At 44.1% G+C, this 16,336-nt stretch overlaps 1 protein-coding gene across 1 annotated transcript; it reads right to left on the bottom strand.

Annotated features, from left to right (window-relative positions):
• Positions 1-280: 280 nt before the first annotated feature.
• Positions 281-16,315, bottom strand: Sowahb (sosondowah ankyrin repeat domain family member B). The gene has a single exon (XM_074041935.1). The coding sequence runs from the start codon at positions 16,036-16,038 to the stop codon at positions 13,657-13,659; it is 2,382 nt and encodes a 793-aa protein (XP_073898036.1). The 5' UTR covers positions 16,039-16,315; the 3' UTR covers positions 281-13,656.
• Positions 16,316-16,336: the final 21 nt, after the last annotated feature.

Genomic DNA, 16,336 nt, shown 5'->3' with positions numbered 1-16,336 from the left:
CACATATCATGGCAGGCTTTGCTTTTTTCTACATAATATAACTTGAGAGACGTCCTTATCCACACTTGGAACATTCTCATTCTTTCTTATGATTGATTTCTTACTGATTAACATTTATGTGACTTCTTTCTCTTCCTTCCTTCCTCCTGTCCTTTCCTTTTGACTGTACTGGAGATTGAACTCAGGGCCTTGTCTTTGCCAGGCAGGCACTCTACCACTTGAGCCACTCTGCCAACCTTTTTTGCTCTGGTTTTTTTTTTTTTTTTGAGTTTGGGTCTCACTTTATACCCAGGCTGGCCCAGACTGGGATCTCCTATTTTATACATCCCATAGTAGCTGGGATGACAGATGTGTGCCACCATTCCCAGTCGTAGGTTGAGAAGGAGTCTCATGAACTTTTTGCTCAGGCTGGCCTTGAACTGTAATCCTCCCAATCTCTGGTTCCAAGTAGCTAGGATTATAGGAATGAGCCACTGCACCCAGCTTTTTAAAAAAAAATTTTTTTTAAATAGTGCTGAAAGCAAAGCCTGAGCCTCATGCATCATAAGCAAGGGTTCTGCCACTGAGCTATACACTCAACCCTCATTTCCATTGTTTTTGGAGACAGAATCCCCTCTAACCCAGGCTAGCCTCGAACCTTTTCCTTTTTTTTTTGTTTTTTAATTGTTGTGCTGGCGAGGGGTACATTGTGGCATTTACAAAAATTCTTACGATGTATCAAATGCATCATTCTGGAATTCACTTCTTCCACAGATCTCCCTTATCCCTTCTCCCCCTTGTTTCTATTTTTTGAATGCTACAGTAAAAAGTCATCTGCTTTGTGCAATTCACACCTATGTATATCTCTAAAGAAGTTTCCAGAAGTAGAATGTTTTGTTCAAAGAGTTTTTCAGTGACGAAGTCATAGTTCAGTGATAGAATGCACAAAGCCCTGGGTTTGATAGCTAGCACTGAAAAAAAATATTTAAAAAGAGCTTTATAATGGCCTGATCCTTAGATGAAGCAGGTACACATAACGAAGGGTTTGCTGCTTAAAATTAGGCTCACTCCACTTGGGCTAGAAGAGCTACTAAGAATGCTTCAAGGACAGTGCAGATTGGGACTTGGGACATAGCCTCTCAGCAGTGTAACAGAACCCTGTTGAGGAGGAGGATTACGTAGGGTAGAGTAGAGATCACATAAAGATCTTCAATGTTTTCTTCACCAGAAACAACGAGCTGATTGGTATTTGTCCTGATCCCTACTGGCTTAATTCAACATCACCAGTGCACATTGTGACTAGTCAATAAAGAAAAGATTTGTAAGACATTATTGCCAGATGGACTGTTTTTCAGGACCCTTTTAAATGAAGTGCATAACCTATATGGATATAAGTAATATCCTAAAAAGCAATGTTTTTTTAATCTTTAAATTACAAAGCAAAATGTAATTTTGCAGTAGATTATATCACAATACACGATAGGAAGAAGTCCTGTCCTCTGTGAATGGCTCCTATGCACAACCCAAAGCCAACAGAGACTGCTTTTAGTATATAATCCCTCAGAGATGGTGCCCCCTGTGCTGTTGGAGTCTGAGTGAGTAAAGTGGATTCGTTACTGTGCCCTTGACATTTGACTCCCAAGTAAAGAGTCTACCATGCCTGCTTTCTGAACCAACAATCCTGAAGTTTTACCCTTGGCACCTCCATTCTACCTGAGCTCCTTTCCTCCCAGTCTACCTGGACAACCAATCTCCATGCTGCCTTTACACGCCTTTCATTACCTGCCTCTATCCAATTGCAACACAGCCTCTTGGATTCTCCCTGTCAGATGCAAGGAATCTTGTTTTCACACAGATGAAAGATTATTTGAAGGAATATGCCAAACAATTCATCATTTATTTATTTTTAATAATACGAACCTATATGTCATTATCATTAGACTGAAAAGATATGCCCTGGGGAGGCTGTCAGGACAGTTGTCTGCCACAAGATTTCCCTTACCTCACTAATCAGTAACCAAGCCCCAGCCAAACCAGGAATATAGGAAAGTAAGAGGGATGATCTTTCTCACTGTTTCTGTCCATTAACTCATGACAGTTTTGAAATGTGTTCATAAATCTTTGATCTTCCTCCTTTTAAAAGCTGGTGCTTCTTCCCCTTTCCTCAAGTGTGGTGGTGGATTTAATGATTCTTCTTCCAAACTGAGTATGGCAGAGTGATGGTATGTAACTTCCGAGACTGTGCCATGAAACTCCCATGACTTCCCACTTGAGTTCTGACTTGGATCACTCGTTCTGAAGAAAGCGAGGACACTCAGGCAGCCTTGTGGGGGGTGGAAATGAGGCCTCCTGCCAACAGCTAGCAAGGACTGAGGTCTTTACCAAAAGCCATGAGGATGTGTCAGCTTTATAGCCTTGGCTGATGCTGTGACTGTGACCTCAGGAGAATCCCCGACCAAAACTACCCAGCTAAGCTGTTCCTGGTGTGCAGAAACTGTACGGTAGTACACGGCTGCTGTATTTTAACTACCAAGTTTGGGGTAATTTATTACATGGCAGTAGGTGAATAATATATTACAACATTATGTTACAGTGCCTAATAGCAAAGCCCTAAAAAAAATCTAACAAAACCGTTTTGCTAGAAAGAAAAAGACACACAACTCAGTGTAAAAGTGACTCTGCATACCCAATAAGATGAGTAAATAAGTTAAAATTATAAAGCCCACTGTTAACAGGGCTCTCAGGAGATATGTTTGCTAGTGGGACTTAAACATGATTTGATTTCTCTGAAGCTGGTAAATGAAATAAAAGCCATAAAAGTGCACCTGGGAAGATAGCCAAGACATAAAAGAACCTCACAATTATTTTTACAAAGATATTTGTGTCACTACTATTTGTAATAATGAGATAAGACTCAAAATCAAAAAGTAAGAGAATTGTTAAGCAAGATACCACACATATACGGATGCCAGTGGTTCACGCCTATAATCCTAGCTACTCAGGAGGCAGAGATCAGAAGGATCATGGTTTGAAGCCAGCCCAGGCAAATAGTTTGGGAGACGCTATCTCAAAAAAACCCTTCACAAAAATAGTGGAGTGGGTTAAGGTGTAGACCCTGAGTTCAAGCCCCAGTACTGCAAAATAAAATAAAATAAAATTAGCATCAATCTTCACCTTCAGGCAATCCTTTAAAACACCCATATCAGGGGTATATATAAAATTCCTATACTCCCTTCTTCCTCTTTATGTTGAATAATAAAGTAGTTTTAAAATATTCTCCCAATCCACCCATTGTTACTGGTAGACGTAACCCATTTTAAGTTGTAAATCAAATATACTAAATGTTCTTCAAACCCAGCTGTCCCACAGCTCTTTCCACATCATCACTGCCCCACAAGCAAGCCAAAAGGCTGAAACTAAGGGATGAAAGGTCACAGCTGGAGTTACCTCATCTTCCTGTCATGAGTGGAAGCAGGCAATCCATTTCCAGGAGGAAGAACCTCCTACCTGAAAAGTCATGGGCCCAGAACACTGGCAAAGCAACTAGTTTTAAAAAGAAAAAAAGGCCAGACTCCAATGGCTCACAGCTGTAATCCTAGCTATTTGGGAGGCTGAGATCCTGGAGGATCAACAGCCAACCCAGGCAAATAGTTGGCAAATAGTTCATGAGACCCCCCATCTCCAAAACAATAACCACAACAAAATGGACCGGAGGTGTGACTTAAGTGGTAGAGTACATGCTTTGCAAGCATGAAGTCCTGAGTTCATACCCCAGTCCCACAAAAAAAAAGAAAGAAAGAAAATAAAATTATTGCTTCATATCAGAGGAATGCAAAGAATGCAAATAATTTAAGAACTTGGGTACAGAAGCTCAGTGGTAGAGCACAGGCCAGGGAGCACACCTAGCATGAACAAGACCCTGGATACAATCCCCAGCACCACACACAAAATAATAATAATGATAATTATTATTCAACACTTACATTTATATTATTATCCTTAGAGGGCAGAGGAGGAAAGTGGCATTGAAGCCATAGTGTGGTCTACACACCTCTCCATCTTCCCACTTTCCATCATGTGGAGACATAAACCTTACCCAGCTCAATATAACAGTGCCCACTTCCAATGGAAGATGCCAGTGATAGGTGAGCTAATGAAATTAGGAGCAGTTACTATTTTCTTCTTTTTCTTTATTTGTCATAGATCTTTCTTTACAATAAATGTGTATTATTTGTGTAACTTTTTAATCCTTTAAAACATAAAAATAGATGTAACTCAAACTGTAGTCCAAACACCTGTGGTCCAAACTGAGACTGAGGCCAGAGAGCCCACAAGTTCAAGACCAGTTTGGACAACATAATGAAACCACATGTCAAAAAAAAAATCTAAAATTTATAAAGCACAACCTTTTATCAACTGACTTTAGTTCTGTACATCTAAAATGCAACTGCAATTGGTAACCACAAAGTGCTTAAGAATCCTGTACTATAACTGGTCACTGGTGACTCATGCCTGTAATCCTAGCTACTCAGGAGGATAGATTAGTAGGATCATGGTTTGAAGTCAGCCCAGGCAAATAGTTTACAAGACCCTATCTGGAAAATGACCGACACAAAACAGAAGTGGCTCAAATGGTAGAGTGCCTGCCTATCAAGTGTGAGACACTGAGTTAAAACCTCAGTACTCAAAAAAACCTCAGTACTGCAAAAAAAACCCCAAAACCCTGTACTGTGTTTTAAAACACATAAATTACTTTTGCTTAATTTAAATGCAGTTTATTTAATGTAGTTTTTTGATGTTTTTAAAACTTTATCATGTAAATGAATATGTGAGCTATCTCTATTAACTAATTTATTAACCAAAACAATGCATTTCCCAAATGGACCAAATAATGGGAACACCTTCATTTCTCCAATAAAAATGTCCCATTTCCTTTTAGGAATACCAATAATTCATGGCTTCAAATCCATTTTCTATCATAAACTGGTATCTAAATGTGACTTTAAATCTTAAAAGGATAAAGATCTTACATTCTCAACTCAGAAAATGAATAGACATAAGGAGTTTTGAACCTGAGAAAATACCACACAAAGTCCCCAGCCCTGGCTGTGAGCCAGGTGTACCACAGTAACAGAGAAAACATGAGCCAGCCCCCACTAAGCTGAGCCTCCATGCTGAGGGCACCAGGTGACAATGCCACCTGCTCTGCCTCTGCCTTTCCAAGTGGTCTTGCAGAAGCTTTCAGCAGAAAAACACCTGGACCCAAGAGACCACATCCGGAGGAAGGCAGCACACATGGAAGGATGTAGGGTTATGGCCAGGGGGCATCTAATGCTTCTTCTGCCTGCAGGTGTCTGTCTTTGCCCTGTGTCTTGAGAATTAATCCTTTCCCTTCTCAAAGAATCACAGGCTCTTCCCAGGGTTAAGCATTTTAGTGATCAAGGAGCCAGCTGCCTCACATGCTTGCTTCCTTTTCAGAGAATCTGGGGCTCTTCAGAAATAAATACAATAAATCTATGGTGTAAGAACATAGGCAACCAATTCAGTTTCCCATTGCCGATGCTATGGTATGTGCACGTGGTGTGGATTATCCATATCACCAACTGAAATGTCAAATGACTCAAAAATTCCAACAAATAGCCAGGAGTCTTGAGTTCCCACCCCTTTTCACTTGCTGATTGAATTCTGCAGTTAGCTGATAAGAAGAAAGATCAGAAGAGAAAAATGTTTGTGAAAGATCACCCACTCTGGACACCCTGCTTCCTCAAAGAAATGTGTCTACCTCAAATTTGAAAAGTGATTCTAGATCTCAGCTTCCCCAAGATTTTATGACAGTTATCAGTGATCTTGCTTAAATCATTCAGGGAATATCTTGTGATCTTTCCTCATGCGTAGGAAGGTGTTAGGTTACTTAGATGTTACTACAAACTGTTACTTAGCTCAGAGGCCTCTGAGGAATAGAGGGGTAAAATCACTCTCATGACCTAAGTATAAACTAAGATCAGCCTTTGGTTCTTTTCTTTTCCTCTATTTGCTGTTACATGTTCGTAATATTGTGAATTTCAGCATCGTCTGTTCTCATCTGAGCTTGACTTGATGCTGCTGGTATGTTTTTCTCCTCTTCCTCTCCATTCCTCACAGAAACAGGACTCACAGAGATTTCATATTCAGGTGAAAAGCTAAGAACACTCAGTCAACATGCAAACATTGTAAAGGCACAGCTTCTCCTGTGGCCCTTTCTAGAGAGGAAGTCAATGCAACTCTCCTGGACTATCTGTGCAGGCAAAACCATTGCCATGGCAGAATGGGTATCTGTTCTTGCTGACTTTTTAAAGTCCATCTTAAACAGAAACTCCAGATACTCTGATCTACATAATATACGCAATTTCGCAAGCCTTAAAAAGCCCCTAGTCCTCAAAACAGTAAAGAATGGAACCATTTCCAGCCCAATCTAGGATCAGACAATGAACTCTTTGACTTAGTCCTACATTGGCTGATTCGGTTTCTTAGGCAATGAGTCCTGCCATGGGATTGTGGTGTGTCACTTGGTTCACTATTTTTTTTCTTTTTTTTTTTTTTTGCAGTACTGGGGCTTGAACTCAGGGCCTTCACCTTGAGCCACTCTGCCATCCCTTTTTTGTGAAGGGTTTTTTGAGATAGGGTCTCTCAAACTATTTGCCTGGGCTGGCTTAGAACCGCCATCATCCTGATTTCTGCCTCCTGAGCAGCTAGAATTACAGGTGTGAGTCACCGGCACCGGCTGGTTCACTATATTAATGTCCCTGTAGAACTCCCCTAACTGACACCAAGAGGTAGGCGTTCCCAAGAAGGGAATTGTATTTGAGGACATAAATACAATAGCAAAAAGCTTCAAATCCTGTAAGATTAACAATTATGGTTTTGGAAAGTGATGATTGAGAAATCACTGCTGGATCTGGGAGTGTTTACTGTTGAGAGAGAGAGAGAAGAGAGAGAGAGAGAGAGAGAGAGAGAAGTCTTAACAGTAGAAAAGAGGAGTCAAGCCTAATTAGGAAGTACTTTCATATCATGGAAGAGGAATAGTTCAATAGGTAATAATTTTCTTTTTTTTTTTATGCTTTTTTTTTAAATTTTTTTTTATTTTTTATTTTTTTGGTGACACTGGAGTTTGAACTCAGGGCCTCATGCTTGCTAGGCAGGTTCTACCTCTTGAGCCACATTCCCAGCCCTTATGCTTGGTTTTAAAAAGTTCAGTTATATTGAAATCTTCACATTGTTCTCTTTTTTGGCGATACTTGGGTTTGAACTCAGGACCGCATGCTTGCTACGCAGGCTCTCTATCACTTGAGCCAATGCTGCCAGCGGTAATAATTTTCAAAACAGCTCAGTGAGACTTCATGATTACTAAGTTAGTAGAATTTTGATAAAGTGTACTGCATAGTTGAATTTAGATTTTTCAAACTTTATGAGCAATAGTCTCTCTACACACACACACACACACACACACACACACACACACATCTCCCCGTGAGTCTCAGTCCTTTAGGACTCTGCTCAAGTTTCAGTTTCAGGCCACACTAGAGTTGCTAATTTATATTCAGCCAAACATAATTCCATTAATGATATATCATAATAACTGATGACTGGTACACCCTAGAGAAAGTTGACTAGCCTTTTCCATTTGAAATGAGAAACTCAAGGATCTTTTTTATGTAGAGACAAGAAAAGCTCTTGGCTTTCTCAGAAATTTTGCTCTTGTAGCACCTTTTTAATCAACCAGTAGATTTCCTTGTCTTCTGCATAAATGGAATACCAGTGAGTTAAATACTACAGATGGAACAACAGCAAACATTTATTGAGGATTTACTTTGATGCCAGGCATTTTCCACAGACTTCGCATTAATTCATTTGATCCTCTCAAAAAAAAATTCATATTACAATGAATGTTGGTCCCATCTCCCAAATGAGAAAACTGACAAGTCATAGGTCTTGTCCACACCAAGAAAGGAACTTGGGCAATCTAGTCCATTGCTAAGAGTTAAGTACTTATCCTATCCTTCCTTTTTTTTTTTTTTTTTGTTTTTCAGTGTTGGGGATGGAACCCAGGGCCTTGTGCCAGTGAGCTACACCCCCAGCTCTATCCTACCTTTTATTAAGCATTTCTTTGTGGGTTTTGTGTGTGTGTGTGTGTGTGTGTGTGTGTGTGGTGTTGGGGTTTGATCTCGGGGCCTACATCTTGAGCCACTCTGCCAGCCCTTTTTTGCATTGGTTTTTTAAGATAGGGTCTATTTGCCTGGGTTGGCTTTGAACCACGATCCTCCTAATCTCTGCCTGCTGAGGAGCTTGGATTACAGGTCATTGTGCCCAGTTCATTAAGCATTTTGATTAAACCCAAGCATACAGCAGTGTTACTATGCTGAACAGCCTGTACGGAGATTAAATTTACACTTTCAGACACATGGTCTCCAAAACTTACGTGTCATCACAGAAACAAAGTGGTTTAATTGTAGAACCAGGGCATTTTAGTAGTCAGAGGAAATGGAACGATCCTTTTGGATCTCACTTCTTCTCATTCTTATAAACTAAATCAGCTCCTCCAAACTAAAATTTTCTTTCCTCACTATAGATATTGAATCTTACCATCTTATCCAACTTGTTCAGTCAATATTCCCAACATTTTGAATATGAAACTAAGATATTACAATAGTTGAACTGATCTCTGCTTCTAGTTTATTTTCTTTACAGCAGCAAGAAGAATCTCAGGTTCACCCCAGCCTATACGACATTCCCCTGCACTAAACTGTCAATGGTTCCCCATTGCATGAGTCAGTGGTTCTGAAATTTATAGAGGAATTTTTTTGTGGTGATGGTTATGTAACTCTGTGAATATTCTAAAAACCACTGAACTATATATTTTAAATTAGTGAATTGCATGCTATGTGAATTATATCTCAAAATTATTTAAGAAATTCATGGGAAATCAAAGTACCTGAAAATGAGCTAAGTATAGCAAACTGAAATGCTGAACGATCAGCAATTTTATTACCAGAAAATAAGACTATAGTGTATGTATTTAGTATTTATAGAGAATTGATAACATTAGAATTCACTACTTCATTTAAAAAAAAAAGCAGCTGAGGAGCTAAAATTCTCAACAATTTCCAATATTTGTCTTTAGTATTAAATGGCCATTTTTTTTTTGACTGGGAGTGTAGCTCAGTGGTAGAGCATTTGCTAAGGAAATACCAGGCCCTGGGTTTGACCCCAGCACCACCAAAAAACAAAGCAAGGAAAAAAACTGGAAAAAGCCATTGCTAAATTTCTACTATGTGCTAACAAACAAGTGTTAACAACACCAAAGACTTAAGAAAACTTTGAAAGTGAAATTTTAGAAGTGATCATATTTTATGTAATACTTTGGTTTGGTTTGGTTTTGTGGTGGGGTTTTTTTGTGTTTGTTTTTTGGTGGTACTGGGGTTTGAGGCCAGTGCGTCATGCCTGCTATGCAGGCATTCTGCCACTTGAACCATGTCCCCAATTTTTTTTTTTTTTTTGCTTTACTTATTTTTTGGATAGGGTCTCAAACTTTTTGCATGGGGTTGGAGGACTTGGACAGGATCTTCCTACCCTTCAGAGTAGCTGGGATCACAGGTATGCACCACAATGCTCAGTTATTTATTGAGATTCAGTCTCTCTCACAAACTTGTTGCCTGAGCTGGCCTTGAACCAAGATCCTCCCAATCTCTACCTCCTGAATAGCTGGGATTATAGGTGTGAGCCGCCACACCTTACTGATACATTTTTTGTTTTCAAATTAAGACTGCAGGAAAACATGTGGGTTTGGAATAACACTAAGGTTTTCTGGAATGAGCTTTCACAATCCCTATCTTCTCAGAAAACAGCTATATTTTGGACAAATCATTAAAAATCCTCTTGCAATCTGGTGTTAAATGACCTTTCCACCATCATCTATTTCCCCACAGTCTCATGGCAATCCCAATAAGTGACTCAGTATCTCCCAGCCATTTCTTGTGGCTTTGCTCAGCTCCTTCCCTCTCCTGGGAGACCCATCCTCTTCATTTGACCCTTCATGGCACACCTGCCTTCCTTCTTACCTCCTGACTTCCCCTGTCCAGGAGAACCAGAAATGTGCACGTGTGTTGTGTCCATGATGTATCTCCTGCACAAACAGATAGCCTGGCACATGGAAAATACTCTGCAGAATCACCTTCTCTGTATTCTCAAATCTTGATGCATCTGTCTATCTACTTCTCAGTGCTTCTACGCTGACATCCCCTCCCCCACAACCAATGAGCTCTTAAAGGCAGGAAGGCAGGAATCATGTCTTTATGGCATACCAGATGTTCAACAAATAGCCAGGAAATTTAGCTAGGCATAGTGGCACACCTATAGTTCCAGCCAAGTTGGGAGACAAAGGCAGGAGGGTTACTTCAGCCCAGGATTTTGAGACCAGCCTGGGCAGCACAGAGACGTTTTCTTCAAACAAACAAACCTGGTATATTTAGATGAGTTCAAAATATATTTTCTAATCTTGAGACACTCAAAGTCTTCAGAAAAACCAAAACATGGAATTTACTTATCTATGATGTGGCAAAAACTCTAAGTGAAGTCTGCACACTGAGGAATCTGGCGAAGGACATATATACATCTGGCTTGGAGGAGTTCACCTTGGAATGGTCCTTACAGGCTGTATTTGAGCAGTCCCTTGAGGAATGGGAGTGAGTTTACCAGAAAAGAGCAAAAAGAGGTGTCCAAGTGGAAAGAATCCAGACACTGAAAGGGTAAGGCCTTGAGCACCCCATGGGGCTGGGCGACTTCAGGGCAGGGCTCCTGGCAGGGAGAAGTCCTGGTCCCTGCGATTTCCAGCAGAAGGCCGGAAGTGTGCTGGGCCTGGCAGCCTCCTGGCCTGGACTTTGCAACATGAGCAATACAAGCAGATCTGTTTTACTCTTACTCTGCTCTCAGCAGCTTCTTCTCCCCTCAACACAGCATGTGGAACACATAAGAAAGCTGACCAGATCGGGTATGACACATGGACAAAGGCCAAAAGGACATGAGGAAGGAATCCTGAGGAGAATCAACTTGAGATCTGGGACTGAGCTCTCTCCAGGACACACCAACACCAGAGCTGTGTTAACCTCATACTGAAGCAGAAGTCAAGAATGCGGTAGAACTAACAAAGCTGGTTTCCTGGGAAGGCCAGTCTTTCTCTCTCTCTCTCTCTCTCTCTCTCCTCTCTTCTTCCCTCTCCCTCTTTTCCAGAGCATTTAATTTTGTATTTGACACTTTGAAATTTTTTTCTTATATTACAGTTGTTTGTCCTCATTCCTGTGTCACCTTTTCTTCCTCTTGCCTAGTATTACAAGCTTATGTGTGATGTAACGCAGCTTTATAAGACACCCTGGGAACATAAAGCAATCAAGAATAAATATTATTAGCTGGACACTAATGTCTCACACCGTCCTGTAATGCTAGCTACTCAGAAAGCAAGTGTAGCAGGTCTCAAAGTGTAGACCCTGAGTTCAAACCCCAGTACCACACGAAAAAGAAAAAAAGAATAAATATTAGATTTTATGTTTCCAGTTCACCCTTATAAATCTCATAGACTATGCAAAATATTTGTTGAATAAGTTGATATAGTGGCGATAACATGGTTAAAAACCTTCACTGACTTTTTCTTTGGCGGTACTGACGTTTGAACTCAGGGCCTCACATTTGCTAGTCAGGCACTCTACCAGCCCTATTTTTTTGTTGGATATTTTTCGAGACAAGGTCTCACAAACTATTTTCCAGGCTGGCTTCAAACCAAAATCCTCCTGATTGCTACCTCCCGAGTAGCTAGGATCACAGAAGTGAGCCACCAGCCCTGGGCTCTCCACTGGCTTGGAAAAGAAGTTGACATTTACTAGAATATTTACATAGATATTTATCTTGCATTCCTTTAGATTTTCATCACCCCAAACCATGTCTCCACCATCTGTCATTTTCTCTTTTCTTGCTTTGATTTGCAAAAGTTTCATCTTCTTATAAGTCATTTTGGGGGAAAGCCCACAGATTTAATTATTCTGCCTTTTTCTGTTTTGGCTTTTGTTTCCAAAAGAGATAGAGGTGGGGAGGGAGAGATTTCAGCAAAATTACAAAGTAAAAATACAAAGAAACAAAATATCCAATACTCACTGAGACACAAATTTGTAAAGAACATTAATGGCAATCAACATAAGGACAATATGATAAATTATAAAAGTCTGCCAATCTTCTAATGGAGAAAAATGACCAGAACACAAAAATACTTTAAAAACACACCATCATAGCCATAGCACATGAAAACATTTCCATAAAAAAATTAAGTTTCAACTTGAACATTGAATTTTCCAGCTCTCTTTGATTTTACATTCAGAAATCCAGATGTTCTGTGGCAGCTTAACCTAGCCATTCTCTCATTCCAAGAACCCACAATGCTCTGTCCCTTTCCAAGCAACAGAAAGGGACACTTCCTGTTAGACATACAGAACTTCAGGGCGAATATTTAATCTTAATTGGCAAGAAGCTTAGTGCAAATGAAATTATATTTAGCAGCTGAGAAAGTTCTGATGAGAAGGCATCCTGCATCCTCCTCTTAACCCTTACTACTTCCCCTGAGGAAACCCCTTCTCTCTTCCTGTGAGTTGGCCATTCAAACCTATTGAAAACTACTAGTGATAATTCTGTGTGTGACTCAGGGATTTTCCCTGAAAGATGGTTTCAGTCACTATGCAAATGAGCCACACTGTTTTTACACCTGGAAAGTTCTCTTTGGGCTGATACAAAAACCAGGACTTGAATGCCAGCCATTTGTCTAGGCAGTGGAGTCAAAGTCACAGGTGAGTCTTACCCAACTCCTTCTCTGCTCAGTGAAGAAGACACCCAAAGGAAGCACTAATCAGCTCACACATTAGTCACCACAGGTGGAATTCAGAAGACCTGGGCACGGGCTGGGCAATCTCTTTAAATCAAATTCTACTCTCCAGTGATGATTTGATCTCACTGAATGCTAAAACGCATATAAAGAAAAAGAAAGTCATCTGATTTCAAACCTGGTGCCTTCTACTCTCAGCCAAGATTTATTCTCTAGATGAACAGAAGCCAGAGAACTACTAGCCTTTTTTTGATTTGAAAAGAAAGAGCCCTTAGGAAATTTTTACTTTCATCAGGAAGAATTTAATGTTCTACATTTGAAATTTGTGTCACTTTAGTTAGGAATGTATAATATTTGAAATAATATGAAAGTATAACTGATGTTATTTTAATTTGCCATAAAAAGAGCTCTCAGAGAGGGATTTGTCGTGGCTTCGTGGATTCCTGTAATTGCTTCTGTGTTTGTTAGACATCTATTCTCTCTCTAGCCAAGGCCTGGGATTGTTGCTTACTTTGCCCTGATCCACACTGGCATGGGAGAGGGCAGAACACCTGCTGGGATTGGAATGCCTTGTCCTGCCCTTTGTCTAGGTTTCACCTGTCCAAGGACATGAGCCTTCAAAAAGGTGACATGAGGTCTACTGTGTTGACATGAAATCCAAGGAGGCATTGCACTTGACCTCTGTTTTACAACTTCCAGCAGCGTCTATTCCCCCTGAATTCTCTCACCCAGAAGCTCAAAGATTCAGTGAGATGGCTGCCTGTTGGACAGAGTGGCCCACCTCAGTCACTGTACTCTTCTCTTTCCCTTGGGACATGGAGTTTCTCATACTGGTTGGCCATTTTCCATTTGTTGTGCTGATTTTTGAATAGTGCAGCCAAGGAAGTCTTTCGGATGACATTTCTAGGCATTTCCCGGCTCCTGGCCTTCCTTGTGGGGGATGAGCTTTGGACCAAGGGATATACAGAGAAGATGGGCGTGCCCCGAGGAGCTCTCAGGAGCTGCCATATTTCCCCTGAGGTATTACTGGTTAGATACTGCCATGGCTTCTTCCCACTGCTGTCTCGAACATTCACCCGAGAAGCCAGTCTTTGCACTAGCAATTTCATGATTGCCTGGTGGCCATGAATGGCTGCCAGGTGTAGAGGGGTATACCCACAACCAGACCTCACGTTTACATCAAGCACAATCCCTGCCTTCTGTGCTCCAGAGACCAAGTCCTGCAGGGCCTGGAGGTTGCCATGTTTGGCTATCCAGTGCAAGGCTGTGTACCCTGTCAAGAAGTCTCTGTGCAAAACCAGTTGGGGGTCCTCCCAGAACAAAGTCAATACCCGAACCCAGGAGCCACTGGCAAGTTTCACAATCCATTCATGCTCCCTGGCCTCTAGGGGGACCAGGGATGACTTGTGCTCAGGAGATCTGTGGGGTAAGGAGGTTGCTGGTCCATTCCGGCTGGGGACCGACATGCTGTGTGACTGATGTTGCTCAGCCACAACAGCCTTAACGCCTGTCAGTTTTTGTGTCAAAGCGGCATCCACCCATGGGCTGGGCATTGCTCCTGCCTTGGAGGGTTTCCTGACCCGAAGTGGGCGCCGGCTCCTTTTCAGTAAGTTCTCATCAAAGTACTCCTCATCTGAGGAGGACAGTTTGGCTCTCCCTGCCCTAAAACTCCTCCTGAGGGACCTCCGTAACCTGGGTACTGGCCAAGGCAAAGGCTCCTGGGGGTGGCCTGCAGGGCCTTTAGCATCCGTAGGGACCCGCTGTGAGGTGTGACCATCCCCTCTGTTCCTGAGACCCTGAAGGCTCTGGCTGGTGCTGACTTCCTTTGGAGATACAGATAGGCTCCCAGCTGGATTCCTGAGCTTTCTCCCACCTGGGGTTCCCAGGACTTCGTGCAGCCCCTCTTCAGAGCCCCCAGGGGACTCTTTGGGCCCACTGCTGCTCTCCTCACTGCCATGGCTCTCCTGGTCCACAAAGTCATCCATATCCTGGAGGGACAGCTGACAACGAATGCTACGAAAGACGGTTGGAGGAGGGTTCCCCTGCCAGGATTCGGAGGACTCATCGGGAATCACAGGGAGGAGAGAATGAGAGGAAAGAGGGGACTCTGACAGCGCTGAGTTAGTCCCCAAAACCAAGAAGCCGGGTTCCGAGGATAGATGGAGGAAGTTGTCTGGCAGCACTGACCAGGCCCTAATGGGGCCCTGGTCCCGGGCCTCGGACATCTGCGGATGTCTGGCCACCCACTCTCGAGTGCGCTGCTCCTGCAGCCGAAGGGTGGAATGGTGCAGAGAGCCTGGGGTAAACAGCTGGGGCCGGTCTCCGGAGGGAACGGGGCGGGGCAGCAGAGCTGGCGGGGACACCAGGCTCCCGACAGCCTCGACGGTGGCGGGAGGCGAGCGGGGCGTTGCAGGCACCGGTGCGCGCTCAGTGGGCGCGCCTTCCCGCCGCTGCCCCGAAACCCCGCGGTACTCCTGGGCAGGAGGAGCCCGCGCCGGCTCCTCCACGGCGGTGGCAGGGTCCGGGAACGCTCGGGCCAGCGGGTCTCCGGAGAAGTCCCCCAGGCGGTTCTGTTGACATTCCCAGCAGCAGCGGCCGTGCGTCTCCGCCGCCGCGCACCTAACTCCGACCTGGGCAGCTGCCTCGGGAGCCGCGGGCACCGACACCCTCTGGCCTGGGCTGCCCCTCCGCCCGCGATCTTCCCGGGCGCCGCTGCCCGGGAGTCCATTGCACCCTGCGTCCGCGGCTGGTGCTGCGGCACCTGCCGGCTCCTCCTCCGCCTCCTTCTCTCGCCGCCGCCGCCGGGACTGCGGTGGCCGCGGCTCCCCACGGCGTGCGCCTGGCGGGGAGTGGGGCGCAGCTCCCGCTGCAGGGGCGGCGGCTGTGGGCGGCTCGCGGGGTCGCTGCAGTCCCTCCTCCCCCAAAAGGTCCCTGTACCTCCTCTTGAGCACCACGTACTTGGTGCCGTCGGGGTCCTGGCGCACTGCGGCGACCGAGTTCACGAAGCCCTTGAAGAGCTCGCGGCGGTGCTGGTGTTGGCTGGGGGGCGCGTCGGGGTCTCGCAGAAAGCTTTTGAAGTGGCTCAGCAAGGCGGCGTTGGTCACTCGGCCCCCAGCTTGGCACAGAAAGTCCAGTAGTGCCTCCTGGCTCAGCTCTCGGGCCATCGCTGCCTTGTCCCTTGCCCCCTGGGTGACGGTGTCTTGCCCTCCCAGCGCTATCTCCTTCCAGCAGAAAGCCTGGCCCGGCGTGTGTCACCTGCTCCTAGGGCGGCACCACCCCGCCTCCATCAGCTGCGGAGGCCGCGCTGGCCGCAGCCCCCGATTGCGCCCAGAGGGCCGAGGGTCCCCAGGGGGCGGCCCCGGGGCTGAGCCGGAGCGCGCAGCTGGGTGGGAGGGGGCGGCTCTCGGGCCGCCCCTGCGCGACGCTGGCCTCTCGCTACGAGTCCCGGCAACGAAAGTTCCC

The sequence above is a fragment of the Castor canadensis genome, chromosome 9 (assembly GCF_047511655.1).
Source record: "Castor canadensis chromosome 9, mCasCan1.hap1v2, whole genome shotgun sequence".
NCBI lineage: Eukaryota > Metazoa > Chordata > Mammalia > Rodentia > Castoridae > Castor > Castor canadensis.
This window is presented reverse-complemented; position numbering and strand designations above follow the sequence as displayed.